The sequence below is a fragment of the Sinocyclocheilus grahami genome, unplaced genomic scaffold (genome assembly GCF_001515645.1).
Source record: "Sinocyclocheilus grahami isolate Dianchi unplaced genomic scaffold, SAMN03320097.WGS_v1.1 scaffold75.1, whole genome shotgun sequence".
Classification (NCBI taxonomy): domain Eukaryota; kingdom Metazoa; phylum Chordata; class Actinopteri; order Cypriniformes; family Cyprinidae; genus Sinocyclocheilus; species Sinocyclocheilus grahami.
The window spans coordinates 443,721-459,348 of NW_015505254.1; the positions used below are offsets into that span (position 1 = coordinate 443,721).

At 35.4% G+C, this 15,628-nt stretch overlaps 2 protein-coding genes across 2 annotated transcripts in view; both read left to right on the forward strand.

The window, feature by feature from the left end:
* The first annotated feature begins 407 nt into the window (after positions 1-407).
* Positions 408-5,030, forward strand: LOC107585925 (coiled-coil domain-containing protein 181-like). Its single transcript, XM_016273103.1, has 6 exons — positions 408-536; positions 1,614-1,732; positions 2,310-3,224; positions 3,344-3,490; positions 4,031-4,188; positions 4,294-5,030. Exons 2-6 carry the CDS (start codon positions 1,631-1,633, stop codon positions 4,463-4,465), a joined length of 1,494 nt encoding a protein of 497 aa, XP_016128589.1. The 5' UTR covers positions 408-536; positions 1,614-1,630; the 3' UTR covers positions 4,466-5,030.
* Positions 5,031-5,968: 938 nt separating this feature from the next.
* Positions 5,969-15,628, forward strand: part of LOC107585848 (fibronectin type III and SPRY domain-containing protein 1) — a 20,320-nt gene continuing 10,660 nt past the window's right edge. Inside the window, exons 1-12 of the mRNA XM_016273006.1 lie at positions 5,969-6,054; positions 7,619-7,714; positions 7,928-8,059; positions 9,220-9,321; positions 10,313-10,335; positions 10,689-10,810; positions 11,530-11,739; positions 11,825-11,923; positions 12,531-12,684; positions 12,959-13,041; positions 13,134-13,385; positions 13,944-14,032. Coding sequence (XP_016128492.1) covers positions 6,040-6,054; positions 7,619-7,714; positions 7,928-8,059; positions 9,220-9,321; positions 10,313-10,335; positions 10,689-10,810; positions 11,530-11,739; positions 11,825-11,923; positions 12,531-12,684; positions 12,959-13,041; positions 13,134-13,385; positions 13,944-14,032 — 1,377 coding nt within the window. The 5' untranslated portion in view covers positions 5,969-6,039. The remainder of the gene's footprint in view (positions 6,055-7,618; positions 7,715-7,927; positions 8,060-9,219; positions 9,322-10,312; positions 10,336-10,688; positions 10,811-11,529; positions 11,740-11,824; positions 11,924-12,530; positions 12,685-12,958; positions 13,042-13,133; positions 13,386-13,943; positions 14,033-15,628) is intronic.

Sequence of the window (15,628 nt, forward strand, 5' to 3'; positions counted from 1 at the left end):
CTAATGTTTTTGATTTATTTATTTATTTTTTACAAGAAAGTGAAATCCAGCAAAGTGTCAGGGTCAGCAAAACGTTACTGGCATGGGTGTTAAAAAATCTAATATTACCAAAGCATATAAAGTATAATTAATAGACGTAGAAAATGATTTCTTTGCTTACATCACCTTATTTAAGGAAATAAACTTTAATTGTTTATTCATAACGATTTTGCCAAACAAACCAAAGTATTCCTTGTTGTATCTTATTGTTTTTTCCACTAACTGTATCACAGATCAAATCTGGCTGGATCTCCCTTCTACATTTACAAAGAGTCTGCGCATGCGCGCGCTGCCACGACAGGCCGTGTTGTGCGTCTCTATGGCAACAGCTGTTACATGCTACTTTGAAGCTGAGGCCAGCAGAGGATTAGAGCGAGCTGCTCTCTAATGTACAGGTGCGCGTAGAGACCAGATCTTGAATAAATAGGCCGGCTAATGAATTACCATTCATTATTTTTGCACTTAACGCGAGGCAACACCATACTAAAGTGTTGGAGGTAAGCTGCATACATTTTCAAAGGCGCGGGAAAGTAATAAAACTGAATTGTAAAAGCAGACGATAGGTTAACTATATCATGCAATGACAAGACCACCAGGTTTTGTGTTGTAATATTAGCCTTAATGCTCGTTAAAATGTTATTTTATCACAGAAATTTCACATTATAATTATTTAGGCATTGCAGTGCATTTAGTGGAATGGCCAAATGTGGCATTTACAACATGAAATATAAAGTCCCTCTTTAAATATATAAACTGCGTCTGCAAAGTCTGTTAAAAAAAATAGAAAAAAATTAAAGAAGAATGAATACAATTTAGAATTACAAATAGTTTTTTTTTATTGGACAGCAATGTAGAATAATGTTACTTTAATTGTCACTGTAGACCAGTGTTATTTTAGTATCTCTGAGATACTATTATAGTTTTATTAATACTTAGAAATAGTTTTTATTTTTATTATATTTGGTGTTTTCATTTTAGTAATTTAGTTGCATGTTTTTGTCTTTTTTATGATTCTTTTCTTTTTAAGATAGTTTTTATTTAGTTTTAGTTCTTTTTAATACGTGAAGTTAAATCAAGTTATTATATTTTAATTAACACATTTTTTTAAAGGTTTTAGTTAACTATAATAACCTTTGCTCATTATGGATCAGTTTCCATGTCTACACTCCTGTGTTTCGCTTTCTGAAACTCTCTGACATCTAATTTATGAGACTCCAAGCTGTTTGAATCTAAAGCCGTAATGCATTTGGACATTATTTATTACATAACTCTAGCTACATTCATGCCAACAAATCAACCAAGTGTGTTGTACATTTATGTGATATGTCTTTCTGTACGTCTTCTATATTATTGCAATTGCTTTTATGTAACTAAATCAAAGTGAGAATTAAGGATGATCAATAAATTGGTCAATAAAATCTAACATTTATTAATAAATGGCCAAATAATAATTTCAAATAACTATACATATTTATAATCATTTACATTCAAAAATGTTCTATAATCTTTTTTGTTTGGAAACAGAAGGGAGATGTTTTTTCTATGTGCTCCATTTTTCATTTGCTGTGTCTTAGGAGAAAGTGAAGAGAAAATGAGTGATTCTGCAGTCCAGAACACTCCAGATGAGTATGAGGATGACTTTGAGAAAGACCTGGACTGGCTAATCAGTGAGGAGAGCAAGAGTGAGGAACAGGTAAGTGAGTGAATGTGCAATGATGGCAGAAACAGGTTCATATCTCTGAGACAGTCTTCTGGTGTGTGGTATTCCATTACACAGACGCTGTACCTGTGTGTGTGAAATCAACCCCACTGATACAGATCCATACACACTTTCACTCACCCAGAGAACTATGTCTCATGGCACTGCATTATTCAACACATACTCTCTATGTATCTGATTCACCCCTTAGAAAACATGCTCTCCTTAAAGGGATAGTTCATCCAGAAATGAAAATTCTGCCATCATTGATCCAAACCTCTATGAGTTTCTTTCTTCTGCTGAACACAAAAGAAGATATTTTGAAGAATGTGGGTTTCTGGTCCCCATTGATTTCCATAGTATTTTTTCCTCATACTATGTTTGTCAATGGGAAGTTTGGGAACGAGCAACTATTTGATTACCCACATTCTTCAATATATATATATATATATATATATATATATATATATATATATATATATATTGACAGAATCTTATTTTTGGGGTAAACTAAACCTTTAACACACACAATGCCTTACTCCTTTTACTTTTTCAATTTTCTCCAACAAAGGATCCTAATGATGATGACATTGAAGCTCAGATAGACAAAGAGCTTGAAGAAGATGAGCATAAAGAAGATGTACACAAACACAAGGAAATAGCTGATGAAGAAGCGGATGAAAGGTGGCCAACGCCCATGGAGCCATTAGAGGGTGCATTAGAGCCTGACAGGGATGGCCTTGTAACCTCTCCACATTTACAGAACGACGAAGACCTCGATGAAGAAAAGAAATATATTTTGGATAAGATTCAAGAGGCTAACAAACAACTCCAGGACCAGGATCCTCCAGACCATAGCCGGCGCAGACGGCTGCAGTTTAAAGACACTCTGGTTGACCTGGTGGTGCCTGCACTAGAGTTTGACGCTCAAGAGAGCAATGGTGCCTCCTATATGGACTTAGTGGAAGAGCAAGAGGTGTCCGGACAAATGCAGAGACTGAAGATCTCTCGGAAAGAGGAGAGTGGGTTTGGAGAGCCTGAGGATGAACATAACGAGGGAGCTAAGGAAGGACGGGTTTTGGTTGAAAAAGATGGAAAGTTTGATCTGGTGAGTCTAAAGGAGGTGGAAAGTCAAGGATTGCTTCCTCCCTTGCCGGCTTCTCACGGCGACAATCAGCGAGCATCTTCATGGCAAAGTGAGTCTGGTCTCCATCTCGGCAAGAGTCCTGTCTCCTCACCGAGGCAAAATTCTACCTCACCTTTTCCCCCTGGCACTGAGACTCTATACATTCCCAAACCTCCACCGAAGCACCGAAATAGACCCAGTTCTGCCAGACCGTCCCAAAGGGGAGCATGGGTTCATGGCAACAAGCGCAGGGTCCAGTCTGCAAATGGAGCTCCTTCACATGCCACTTTCACTCTGTCACCACAGCAGAAAGAATTACTGGTCAGACTTCAGCAGCAGAGAGAGAGGCAAGCGAAAGAGGTGTGATGTGGTTTTAATATCAGTTTAATATCAGTTTCTGTCATAATGTATTATAAAAACTGATGTAATTTCCTGTTTTTGTTCTGTCCTCCTTTCTGCTTCTTCTGGTTCCTTTTTAGGATGAGCTTAAGAAAAAAGAGGAAGAGGAACAGAAGCGTCAGGAGAATGAGATAGCCTTCCGATCATGGCTTATGAGGAAGAGAGAACAGCTGCTGGAGGAGAGGAGAGTTCAGAAAGCCCAAGAAATGGAAAGGATGAGCTGCAGGGTATGTCCACCAGGGGGAGCCGTTTAATCAGTAATTGTGATGCCAACCCCCCCTCCCCCCTGCATAATACATTATATATATATATATATATATATATATATATATATATATATATATATATATATATATATATATAAAAAATAATTACCTTATACATTGTACATTTTTCATAAAATATTATTTTATATTTTTATTATAATAGTTTTATACTTCTATTATTTGATCAAAATAAGTTAAATACTAATATTGTGAAATTAGAATAACTGTTTTATATTTTTATATCTTTTAAAATGTAATTCATTCCTGTGATGGCAAAGCTGAATTTTCACGAGCTATTACTCAAGACTTCAATGTCACATGTTTCTTGTTATTATAATAATAGTATTTCTTATTATTATCAGTGTTGAAAACATTGTGCCACTAAATAGTTTGTGGAAACTGTGACACATTTTCAGAATTCTTTCATTAATAGAAAGTTCAAAAGAACAGCATTTCTTTATTTATTTAAAAAAAAAATTTAAAAATTTGTTGTTATGCCAGAGAGACTGTGGTGACCCAGAGGAGGCCTTTAAAAATTGGCTCCATAAAAAACAGGAACAGCAGTTCATAGACAAGCAGATAGAGGAGATTAAGAGACTGGAAAAGGAGAGCGGCTTTTGCCTGCACAGCCGAGAGGAGAGTGAGAAGGCCTTCAGACAGTGAGTTCAGCACCATATATTGCTCTTCTAAAATCAGGAAACAGAGGGAGAATTGTATTTAAAACCAATGTAAAAGCATTTCCCTCGTGCTCTGTTGTACAATAGGTGGCTGAAACGAAAGCGCACAGAGAAAAGAGCAGAACAGCAGGCAGCTCGAGAGCGCTCACGCAGACTCATGCTGGAAGAGCGCAGAGCAAGACGCATGCATGACCTCCACTGCACTGTCAATGAGATCAAACCCTTCCGATTCAGTGACCCCTATGGATACCGCTACTGATCACTTCATAATATACACACGTGACCATTGTTACAATCAGGATCTGAACTGAAGGTCCTCCAGTTCAGCAATCACTGTGGTTACTGCTTCAAGAGACACCTATTCATCTGTATCTATGGTTACTGTTCTATTGAACTTCTCAAAGTTCTGTTGTCTCATCTCCATGATACAGTGGATGAAAGAACATGTGGTTAGGAACACAACAGGAGATCTCTTTTATTAATTTTCCATTCATCCTTTTTCAATATACAGAGATCAAACAGGTGCTTGAGTGGATATCCCTGTTCCAACAGCTTTAGGCACTTCAAATAATTGCTACTCCAAGATGATTTAATGGAGTTTTGCGTAACTGCTGAATCATCAGATATTCTCATTTTTTTGTTTAGCTGGCCATCCTGTAGTGTGCTACACAGATACTGCAGTCTGCAGGAACAATATTAATGCAGCAGTTCAGGCCCAAAGCTACAGATCAATGATCTGTATGTGGGCAGTTGACATAAAATTCTTTGGAAAATGTTTATACTTGATCTAAAACTATTTTAAACAGCATTTCTTTAATCATTATTTTTACATGCATATTTTATGACCTAATTTTAACTGAGAAACTATATGGAAGATATTTACTTTTAAAATATATTTAATAGTTACAGGATCATGACAAAATCTAGGAAAGACAAAATTGTTTTTAAAATAATGAAAACGTAAAAAAATAGATATACACTTTGCCTTATGCATTTATACAGATTAAAACTGAATGTTGATGAAAAGCTTATAGACGGGCATTATAAAGATTTTGGTCCTTGTCTGATGTTCATCATTCTGTTTTTTTTTATATTGTACTTAAGGTAAATGTTTCACATATTTACAGAAATCAAGACATATAAAAATTATTTTGAACATTATCATTAATCCCACAACAATCCCAAAACCCTCCTCAAAATAAAAAAATCAAACAAAAAAGCCTTGAAACATCATTGTATGCACACTATAGTACTGATCAAAAGTTTGGTAAAAAATACAGTAAAATCAGAAATATGGTGAAATTTTTACAATTTACGAGAATGCAATTTATTTCTGTGTTGGCAAAGGTGATTTTTAGCAGCCATTACTGAAGTGTCTCATGATCCTTCAGTTTATTCAAACTTAATATTTGATCAAATTAATGCATCCCTAAGCTTAAGAGACTTCTTTCAAAAACATTGTAATTATTTGAAACTTCTGACATGTAGGCTATATATTATTTAACATATTGAGACAAATATATGTTCAACATATGAGACATACCAATGTTTACTGGCAACAAAGTTCACATTTAAAGGTCATATTTTATTTAAAAAATGTACATGACATTACAGTGAACAGTTGCACATTTGTGATGGAGCTATAGCAAATTAGAAAACCACATTACCCAGCATCCTTATCGTGCGCCTGCGCAGAAGTCACTTTGCCGCTAATGAGTTGTTGAGGGATGCAGTGCTCCATAGCAACATCAGTACCAGCGGAGGAGCGCTGTAGAGGACGACCTGGGATAAATAGCCTGAGAATATCTGAAACAGGTGCTGCATGCGGTCAGCATGGACGACCAGAAGGTAAGAAGCGACAGCCGTTACAGAGAAATTACAAACGACGCGCTTCTGATGGAAAAAGAGAGGATGCTGCGTGAAAAGAGATACTAAAATAAGAAATACCGTTAGCTTGTAGCTTCACTTGTCACGTCCTCCGCCCATTGTGTTAGTGGATATGTGTCCTTATAAAGGACAAAGTAACAACTTCGCACCGTTGGATATGCACGGTATTTATATGTATGATGTAGGCCTGTTCGTGAAGAGTTCTTTAAGTTGATCAACAACAGCCTATAATGTGAATCACCAGAAACCGCCCCGTTCCCGCACCTCTGTAACGCGAAACGGGTATTGTTTTCAAATATTCATTACAGGAAATGCTCTGAAGGGAGGAAATAACATTGTAGTATAGTAATAGATTAATATTCACAAGCCAGAACAAATTTAGGTGCAGGACAACCCCAAACCGGCCTGTATTGTTACAAGCTTCTGGCTTCAGGGAGGCGCCCCGGATATAAAGCCGCTTCTGTGTGGCTCAACATCAGCGACTTTATCCAATGCAAGTGGCCTGGATGAGAGGAGAATGAAACATGACATTTCTGGTCAACCCTGTATGAATTTCAGTAATATTAGCTCCCTCTCCTTCTAACTTGCTTTATTTACAAGTATGCACTTGTCTCCCCACGAAACACTCAAAAATAGACAAGGAAACAATGACGTCGATGGGAAAGTATCATCTTAACAAAGTGTGTTTAAGGTGCACTCAATCATTTTTTTTTTTTGCTAACAAAAATGCATTTATTTTCTGTTGTGAAAATAGCACGTTTGAGAAATATTACAATTATTTTAGTCATATCAGTCTTCTGAATAAATCTGTTTATTCTTCATGAAGAGGGTTGCTCCCTCATTAGCAGGCATCATGCAGTTGATCATTTAATAACTCAACAAACATATTTTATATAGTTCTATTATTAGCTCAGAAAACAAGTACAGTAAGCATAGTAATAAAGGTTTTACCATTTGTTATATATTAATTCTATGTAATATTTTTAAAAGCATAAAATTGTAAAATGTATAATTGCTCATATGTGATCTTTATATGTGATGATCTTAAAAACATGTTCAGTAAGCTCAGTAATAAAAGCTTTAAAATGTTATATTAACGCTATATAATATCAGTTATATTGTTTAAATTAAAGCCACAAAATTGTCAAAATATAATTGCTCATATGTGCTCTTTATGTGCAATGAGCTTAAAAAACGTACAGCAAGCAGCATAATAAAAGCTTTAAAACACGTTATGTATTCATATAATATTTATAATATATTTATTTTAATGAAAAACGTGAAATGGTAAAAATATAATAGCTGATGTGATATTTGTATGCAATGAGCTTGAAAAACATGCACAGTAAGCGGAGTAATAAAAGCTTTAAAAAGTGTTCTGTATAATATTTATAATCTTTATATACTCTTTTACTTTTGTTACTTCTACTTCACAAAATGGGAACACAAAGCAATGATACACTTCTAATACAACTATAACAATGAATCTGCTTTGTGTTTTTATGCGATTCATTCACTGTTTCAGGAGTCACTGAGGAAGATTATCACAACGTTGGCTCTGAAGAATGAGGAAATTCAGAATTTCATCTGCTGTCTAAAGCAGAGTCTAGAGAACCTAGAGGTAAACACCACAGCAGGCCTTCTGCTCTTTTTACTCACATAACTGTTTGATGAATGAGGAAATCTTTCTGCCAGCTCTCAGCTGGCCCGCATATGTTGCAAAGCACAGTATTTGTCCAGACACATTTCACTAAACCAGCAATTTGCAACAGCAATACAGCTTTAAGCTGGAGGAGACAATGCAATTTTAAGTCTGCGTTAATGGTGTTTGCAGGCGAATTCAAACCGAGTGCAGGAGGATCTGGAGTCAGAGTTTAGCTCTCTGCATGCCATCCTGGATGTACTGAAGGAGGGCATGGTCACACGCATCAAGCAGGAAAGAGCCAGTCGCACATATGAGCTACAGGTGAGAGCACCATGAGGATCCCGAGCCATAGTACAACTTAAATTCTACCGAAACTCATTCAAATGTTTTATATTTTCTAGACAGAATGCTTAGATATATATCAGTAAAAGGCAGAGTGGGATGGCTTTAAAGCTTGTGCATGATTAGATGTGTTATGTTAAGAGAAGGATAATAAGAAATCCTTGAGGATTATAGTGTCTCTCTCTGTGTGTGTGTATAATCCAGATTGCATCCTTATATACCTGTACATACAAACAAAGCATCTTACAGCACACATTCCTCACAAGTAAACCTGTCATTACCTCTGTCATTACGCTCTTTGATTATTTACTTCCTTGGAAGAATATCATTTTAAATTTCCTTGTGACTAAAGTGTGTGAGCCTGAGGTCACAATATGAAAATATTTAGGTTCACCATTTTATCCACTCATGCTTTTCCATCAGTTTGTAGTTTTTATATATTGCATGATATACGATTACCTTTCTGAAACTAGTTGTTTTCCATGATGATTAATCTCATTTGTGGCTTACATCTCTTCTCATTGATTGTAATTTGCTTTACTTTTTGTTGTATTTTCCTCAACTATATAATTATATAATATATATATAATATAACATAATAATGATATATTATGTATAGTTATATAAAATATAATTATACGTATACAATGTATTATATTATATTATAATCATTATTTGGTCACATCTGAAGCCCTGTGATCAAGAAAATAAAAGTTTTTTGTTTTTTTGTTTTTTGCATTTACACTGCTTTTCAAAATGTTAGGGTCTGTAAGACTTTTTAATGCTTTTAAAAAAAAGTCTCTTATTTCTCACCAAGGCTGCATTCATTTTATCAAAAATATAGTAGAACAGTAATATTGTACTATATTATTACAATTTAAAATTGTAATTTATTCCTCTGATGGCAAAGCACGATCTTTGAAATCATTCTAATATGTTGATTTGGTGCTTAAGAAACATTTCTTATTATTATCAATGTTGACAACAGTTGTGTTGTTTAATATCACTATAGATTAGTAGAGTTATGTAAGTCCCTGTAGATGAATTGAGTAATGTAAACCTGCCTAAGCGTTTAGTAAACTTCAACCAGATTATATCATTGTCAAATGATATTATGAATGTTGTGATGGTCTTTTCAGAGTCAGCTGAGCGCATGCACCAAAGCCCTAGAGAGCTCAGAGGAGCTGCTGGAATTAGCCAATCAGACGCTCTGCTCATCTGAGAATGACAACTTCACTCAGGTACCGCCCACTTGGAATCTTTACAACACTGTTACAACTAAATGACTCATTTATTTACACTAAAAAGGGCTCCTATTATGCTCCTTTTTACAAGATATACTGTAAGTCTCAGGTGTCCCCAGAATGTGTCTGTGAAGTTTCACATCCAGATATCACAATCAAGGTGTTTGAGGTAGTTCAGAAACAGCACTTACTGATATAGAGAAAATAACTCCCTTTCAAGAGGACTTTACGCACTAAAGGAAGTTGAAAGTGTAAAAAGCATAATAATAGGACCCCTTTAATGACTTTATGGTGTTTCACTTTATGGTGAATTAAATTATATTTGTACAGTTGCTTTTAAGAGACTTGCCCTCAAAATGTACTTAATAATAAATAATTATTTGACTGTTTGTTTACAGCCTTTTGGAACTGCTGTGGTAACACTTTACTTGAAGGGGTGTGCATAAGACTGACATGACACCTTCATAATCATGACATGACACATGTCATGAATATGAAGGAGGTTTTATGCATGTTTATGACAACTGTCATTAAGTGTCATTCGCTCAGTTATGTCATTTTTAATGCAAATATGACATTATTTGACCTAACCCTACCCTTACCCTTACCCCTAACCATAGCCCATAACAAAGACATCTCAAACAATGTCATCTTTGCATTAAAAATGACATAACTGAGTGAATGTCACTTAATGACAGTTGTCATAAACATGCATAAAAACCCATTCATATTCATGACATGTGTCATGTCATGATTATGAAGGTGTCAGGTCAGTCTTATGCACACCCCTTCAAGTAAAGTGTAACCACTGCGGTTGTTGCTTTCTCTAACAAAGTGGCAAATTGTGTCAGATGCTGTTAGCTTTTCCTGCTAACACGTGCTGGTATGACTGATGTATTGTGTTTTGTTGAGACTCAATGAGACTCTGTTCTCTCGCTCCCTATCTCTCTCTGTCCCTTCTTCTTTTTCTCTCTCCTCTCTGCTGCAGGCGGCCAAAGAGATAAAAGATAGGTACTGTACAGATGTCCATAATTAGATCTTTGATTGAGTTCAAAGCACAGTGTAGAACATCTTCAAACACTCCTTCCCTGAAAGTTCATTCATTTTATCATTAACTCATTTAATCTTTTTTTTTTTTTTTAGCAAAATTCTAGTGATTTTTAGTAGTAAAATTTGGCTCATTTTCATTTCGTCTGACTCCCCAGGTGTGTGCGTGTGTATATGCATGGAGGGGTTTACTGTGCCCTCATTGATGTTTTCCATCATGACATTCCCACATTCCTGTTCTCAGTCTGTCAGATGAGTTTTATTGTCTTTATTGTAGACTGACTGTAAGTGTTTATTGTGGGTCTGTGTGTCTGCAGTGTGACTATGGCTCCGGCATTTCGCCTGTCTCTGAAAGCAAAGGCCAGTGACAGTATGAATCACATGATGGTGGACTTCACTCAGGAAAGAAATATGCTACAGGCCATCAAATTTCTTCCAGGTCGGTGTAACATCAATAAGGAAATGTCATAAATGGTTTAAGCAAAGCCCAGTTAATCGATTTCTGCCTGCTTTGCATGTAAACGGTTTTAATGGTGTGTAGAGTGTCAACATATCTGATGGTGTAACAGCTTTGGTGTCAAAAACAGAAAAATATAATATTTCCAAAATTTCACATAAATGCTGACAGATTTTCTTGTAAACTGTTCAAACTGGTTTCTGTTGTACATATAAACACACTGTTTTTAACTAAACATTGCAGAAGTAATCCCTGAGGCTGGGTCATAGGATGGTATTAATGATAAAATTAAATCAGATTTAATTTTAAATTAATTAACGAATAAATTAGAAATGATAATCATTGAATTAAAATTAATATAATAATTTATAAACATTATTTACCTTTAAAAACTATAATAATTTCAGAATTCCCATATATAACCATGGCACAATTTTAAGAAAATCTGACAATAAACAAAAAACAAACGTGTCACGAGTGTACTTCCGGTGTAGGCTGATAATATTGTGACCGAATTAGTTTACATTTTTATGACTTCATTACCTCTCTTTTACTGGTTCAAATTAAAGAAGTTATAACAATATAAAATTATATATATATATATATATATAAATTAATATTATTTACATTTTGAATGACAAGAATTTCAGAATTTCCATGTCTCATCTGGTATCAGATATCTCTGTTCCTCTCACCTTTAGTGCCTGCCACACCAGAAATCCACGTGGCTGAATGCCAGGTGTTTGATAACACAGTCACAGTGGTGTGGACCTTACCTGAACCCGACTCCAAAATCGACCACTACATCCTGGAATATCGGAGAACCAATCATGACGGTCCTCCTCGGGCTCGAGAAGACTACCCCTGGATGGTGGTGGAAGGGATAAAAGAGACTGAGTTCACACTCACGAGTACGTGCTGATGTTTGGTTTGCGTCTGATCTTTTCTTGAGTAGTTTTAGATAAAGTTATGACCATGATGTCATTTGTTTTTCAGGCCTTCGTTTTGACACGCGTTACATGACCTTTAGAGTGAAGGCATCCAATAAAGCGGTGGCGGGTGAATTCTCAGAGCCGGTTACTCTAGAAACACATGGTAAATTGCACTTACACACACACACACACACAGAGGGTAATGAGGCATGAAGTTTCTTCTCTGCACAGAGAAGAGTCTAACAAAAGTTACAAAGCACTATTACTACTAAACTGTCTGTTAAAGCCTGATTTAGAGACCACTGCTGTAGTATGTCTGCCCTTTTGTGAAATAAATTTTAGGGCTGTCAATTTAATGTTAATCTATGTTAATTAATGTTAATTTAGTGCAATTAATTCTAAAATAACAGTAATAATATAGATTGAATATTATGCCTATTCAATGCATAATATTTTTTTGAAATGTCTATATTTAGATGTGATTAATTGTGATTTAATTTGATTAATTGGCTTATCATGCAATTTCAATTTTAAAAATTATGGAAATATATAGGGCTGCATGATTAATTAGAATAAAGTGAAAATGCAATACACAATTACCAAATTGCAAAAGGCTGTTTTTTTAATATATATTTTTTTTTTACACCATGCAGCCCTATGAGATTATTTGGGAAGTGTTGAAATCATGGAAAACATGAAAATAAAATTGTATTCTTCAGAAAAATAAACTTAACCTCTTACTTTTAAATCTCCCTCTCATTTGCTTCCAGCATTCGTCTTTAAACTGGACGCAGGCTCAGCCCATCAGAACCTGAAGGTGGAGGATCTCAGTGTGGAATGGGACAGCAGCGGTGGGAAGGTAGCCGTCCAGGATATCCGTAAGGAGAAGAACAGGACCAGCTCTCCTATGCATTCTCCTGCCAGGTCAGAGTCACTCCTACTATTTTAAGACACAAAGTGCTGTACACTGACATGGTTGCCACTACACAGCTGTTTCTATTAAACAAATTTGTTGATTGCTTCTCATAGCTGGCTATAATAGACAGAAAGCAGATGGCCAGCATGGCCTATTTACACATGCTGTCGTTGGCTAAAACATTTGTATGCCAAAAGCAGCCTTTTGCTGAAATGTTTACCCAGCCTTAAGCCTGATAAATTGCTCTGCTTGTCCCATCTTATATATTTTTTCCTCCCTCAGGACAGCCATGATGTCCCCCAAAAGAGCTCCATCTGCTAGAGTGGGCCGAGACCGCTTCACAGCAGAGTCCTACACTGTCTTAGGTGAGTCAAAACAAACATATTGCAATCAGCTACAAAACACTGAAGAACCATCAGCTTATTCAAAAACTTCCCAAATTCTCTCCAATGTCCAGGAGACACCATGATCGATGCAGGGCAGTATTACTGGGAGGTACGGTTTGATAAGGAGAGTAAGTCGTTTGCAGCAGGAGTTGCTTTGCGGTCTCTAGGTCGCTTTGATCAGCTGGGGAAGAGTAACGCTTCCTGGTGCATCCACCTTAACAACTGGCTTCAGCAGAGCCTCACAGCCAAGCACAATAATAAAGCCAGAACACTGGACTGCCCCATTCCCGACCGCATTGGCATTTACTGCAACTATGAAGAAGGTGAGTTAAGCTATAAATATGACAAAATGAGTAAAATAGTGCCACAGTTAATGCTGAATCTAACTTGTTAGCTATGGTAAAAGCAAATGGATGATGTTGCCTGTGTGAGAACCGGCTGTTTGCAGCAGTCACAGATTGTATATTTAATATAGTGGTTGACAGATATATTGCTAAGTGCAGTATTTGGCTTTTTAAATTTTTGGCATTGGCTGAGATGTTTTTCTGTTTGTGTCAGACGTTGGACTTTTATTTTGACAATGTCAGGACTTTTGTGCAAACAAATAGTCACTATTTTTCTTCATTTGTAAAAAAATATTTCAATCTGATTATAGAATCAATTAGTTGCTCTATAGAGTATAAATGTGTTTATTTTACAGTTTTTTCCCCATCAGGTTTTTCATATTTTTTATTCTCTTTTTTTTTTTTTGTGAATATGTAAAATAAGCATAAATTTAATTGCAGCATGTGCCATTTGTATCTTTAAATTAAATTAAGTAGAATGATATTGTATATCTTTACATACAATATGTAACGCTTGTTTTTCCTCTCCCTTTTCAGGCACATTGTCTTTTTACAACTCCAGAACCAAAACTCTCCTTCATACATTCAGAACCAAGTTCCAGCAGCCTGTTATACCAGCCTTTATGGTAAGATATAATACAGCTCACTTTATATTTAACAATTAAATCACACATAAATTAGGGATATTTTGAACATGCTAGATGGCTATAATTTTCTACAGAGACATCTTACGAGTCCTTTGCGTAAGATGCATTCTTTCATTCAAAAGCATCTAGATGGAGTGCACAATGGAATAGAACAGAATGCAGGTCTATTTTTAACTCGAGTTGACACCATCATAAAAATGCATGGTCATGGAACAAGATGCTGCCAAAAAAAACCGCAAGTCACAACATGTTTGTCTGGATATGTGTAAGTAAGATATGTAAGAGCGGTGCTTCAAATGCAACACAACTTCTAACTAACATATTAAAAATTTTAAAAATAAAATGTACAAGAAAAGTCTAAATTTATTCATTTACTTACACAGTACAAAGTTTCAAGCATAAACTAGACTAACACACAATCTACCTTACTGATTGATAAGTTTTTCTATTTGGGTGATAAATGTCAGAAGTGGGACTTTTATTTTGACAGTGATGTGACTAAAATATATTGAGCTTTTTTGTAGGCCAAAACTGGAAAACCTTTTTGGCTAAAAGCCTGAAATAAGTTTTGTGGTTACCACAAGCTTGCTATATTTTCCCGTTTTATTCTATAACAAAATACATCAGTAGTACCACCTTGTAAGTTTTTAAAGGGGACATAACACACACACAATTTCACCCAATCTCATTTTAATCATGAGTACCTACCCAGCAAACACAGAACGTTCCCCTAACGTTAGTTTTTGGTTCCCGTTTGGTTATTTTTTTGGGAACCAAATACTAACGTTGGGGGAACGTTCTTTTTAGGATATATTTTTTGTAACCATAAAATAATGTTCCCAGAATGTTGCAGGGTGGTTATTTTTTAAAATAACCTAAAAATAACTTATAGAGAATGTTCCCTAGTGGTTATTTTTAGGTTATTTTTTTGCAACCATAAAATAACGTTCCCAGACCGTTGCAGGGTGGTTATTTTAAAAATAGCCTAACAGTAACTATACAGAACATTCCCTTATGGTTATTCTCAGGTTATTTTTATAACCCTGTAAAACTATGTTTCCAATGAAAATGTTGCAGATGTTAATGTGTTATGACCTATACAGAGCCCTGAAATTCGTTTAATGCAGCATTTATTAAAATACAGAATTAGATCAATCAAAACGCGATTTAAATTATAATATTAAGCCAGGGTTAAGCTATAAGAAATCATAAATTCGTGGGTTTGTTTTATCACTTGTCGCTTTCACAGAGAGCCGCGCGCTCGCAGAATTAAAAAATTAACGGTCATTTTTCATTTTACTGGCTGATTGACTCGCTCGTTTATCGATTTCATTAATGAATGATTACTTGAAATTAATATATTTATGAGAGTAAATATGATTCCGGAGGGATTTAAAATGCCTAACTGAAGAGAACATGATGTTAAGTGAGAGGTTTTTGTTTACGGATTAAAAGAAGGTCCTACACTTCAGTGGTAAGAAATGAATGTACTAATATCCTACTTTAAAGGGGTCATATGATGTTGCTAAAAAGAACATTATTTTGTGTATTTGGTGTAATGAAATGTGTTTATGC

Excerpts from the sequence above, each read along its gene's own strand:
- LOC107585925 (XM_016273103.1), top strand. The coding sequence starts at position 1,631 with ATGAGTGATTCTGCAGTCCAGAACACTCCAGATGAGTATGAGGATGAC. Across the intron at positions 1,733-2,309 it reads AGAGCAAGAGTGAGGAACAG|GATCCTAATGATGATGACAT; the intron begins GTAAGTGAGTGA and ends TCTCCAACAAAG. Across the intron at positions 3,225-3,343 it reads GAGAGAGGCAAGCGAAAGAG|GATGAGCTTAAGAAAAAAGA; the intron begins GTGTGATGTGGT and ends GTTCCTTTTTAG.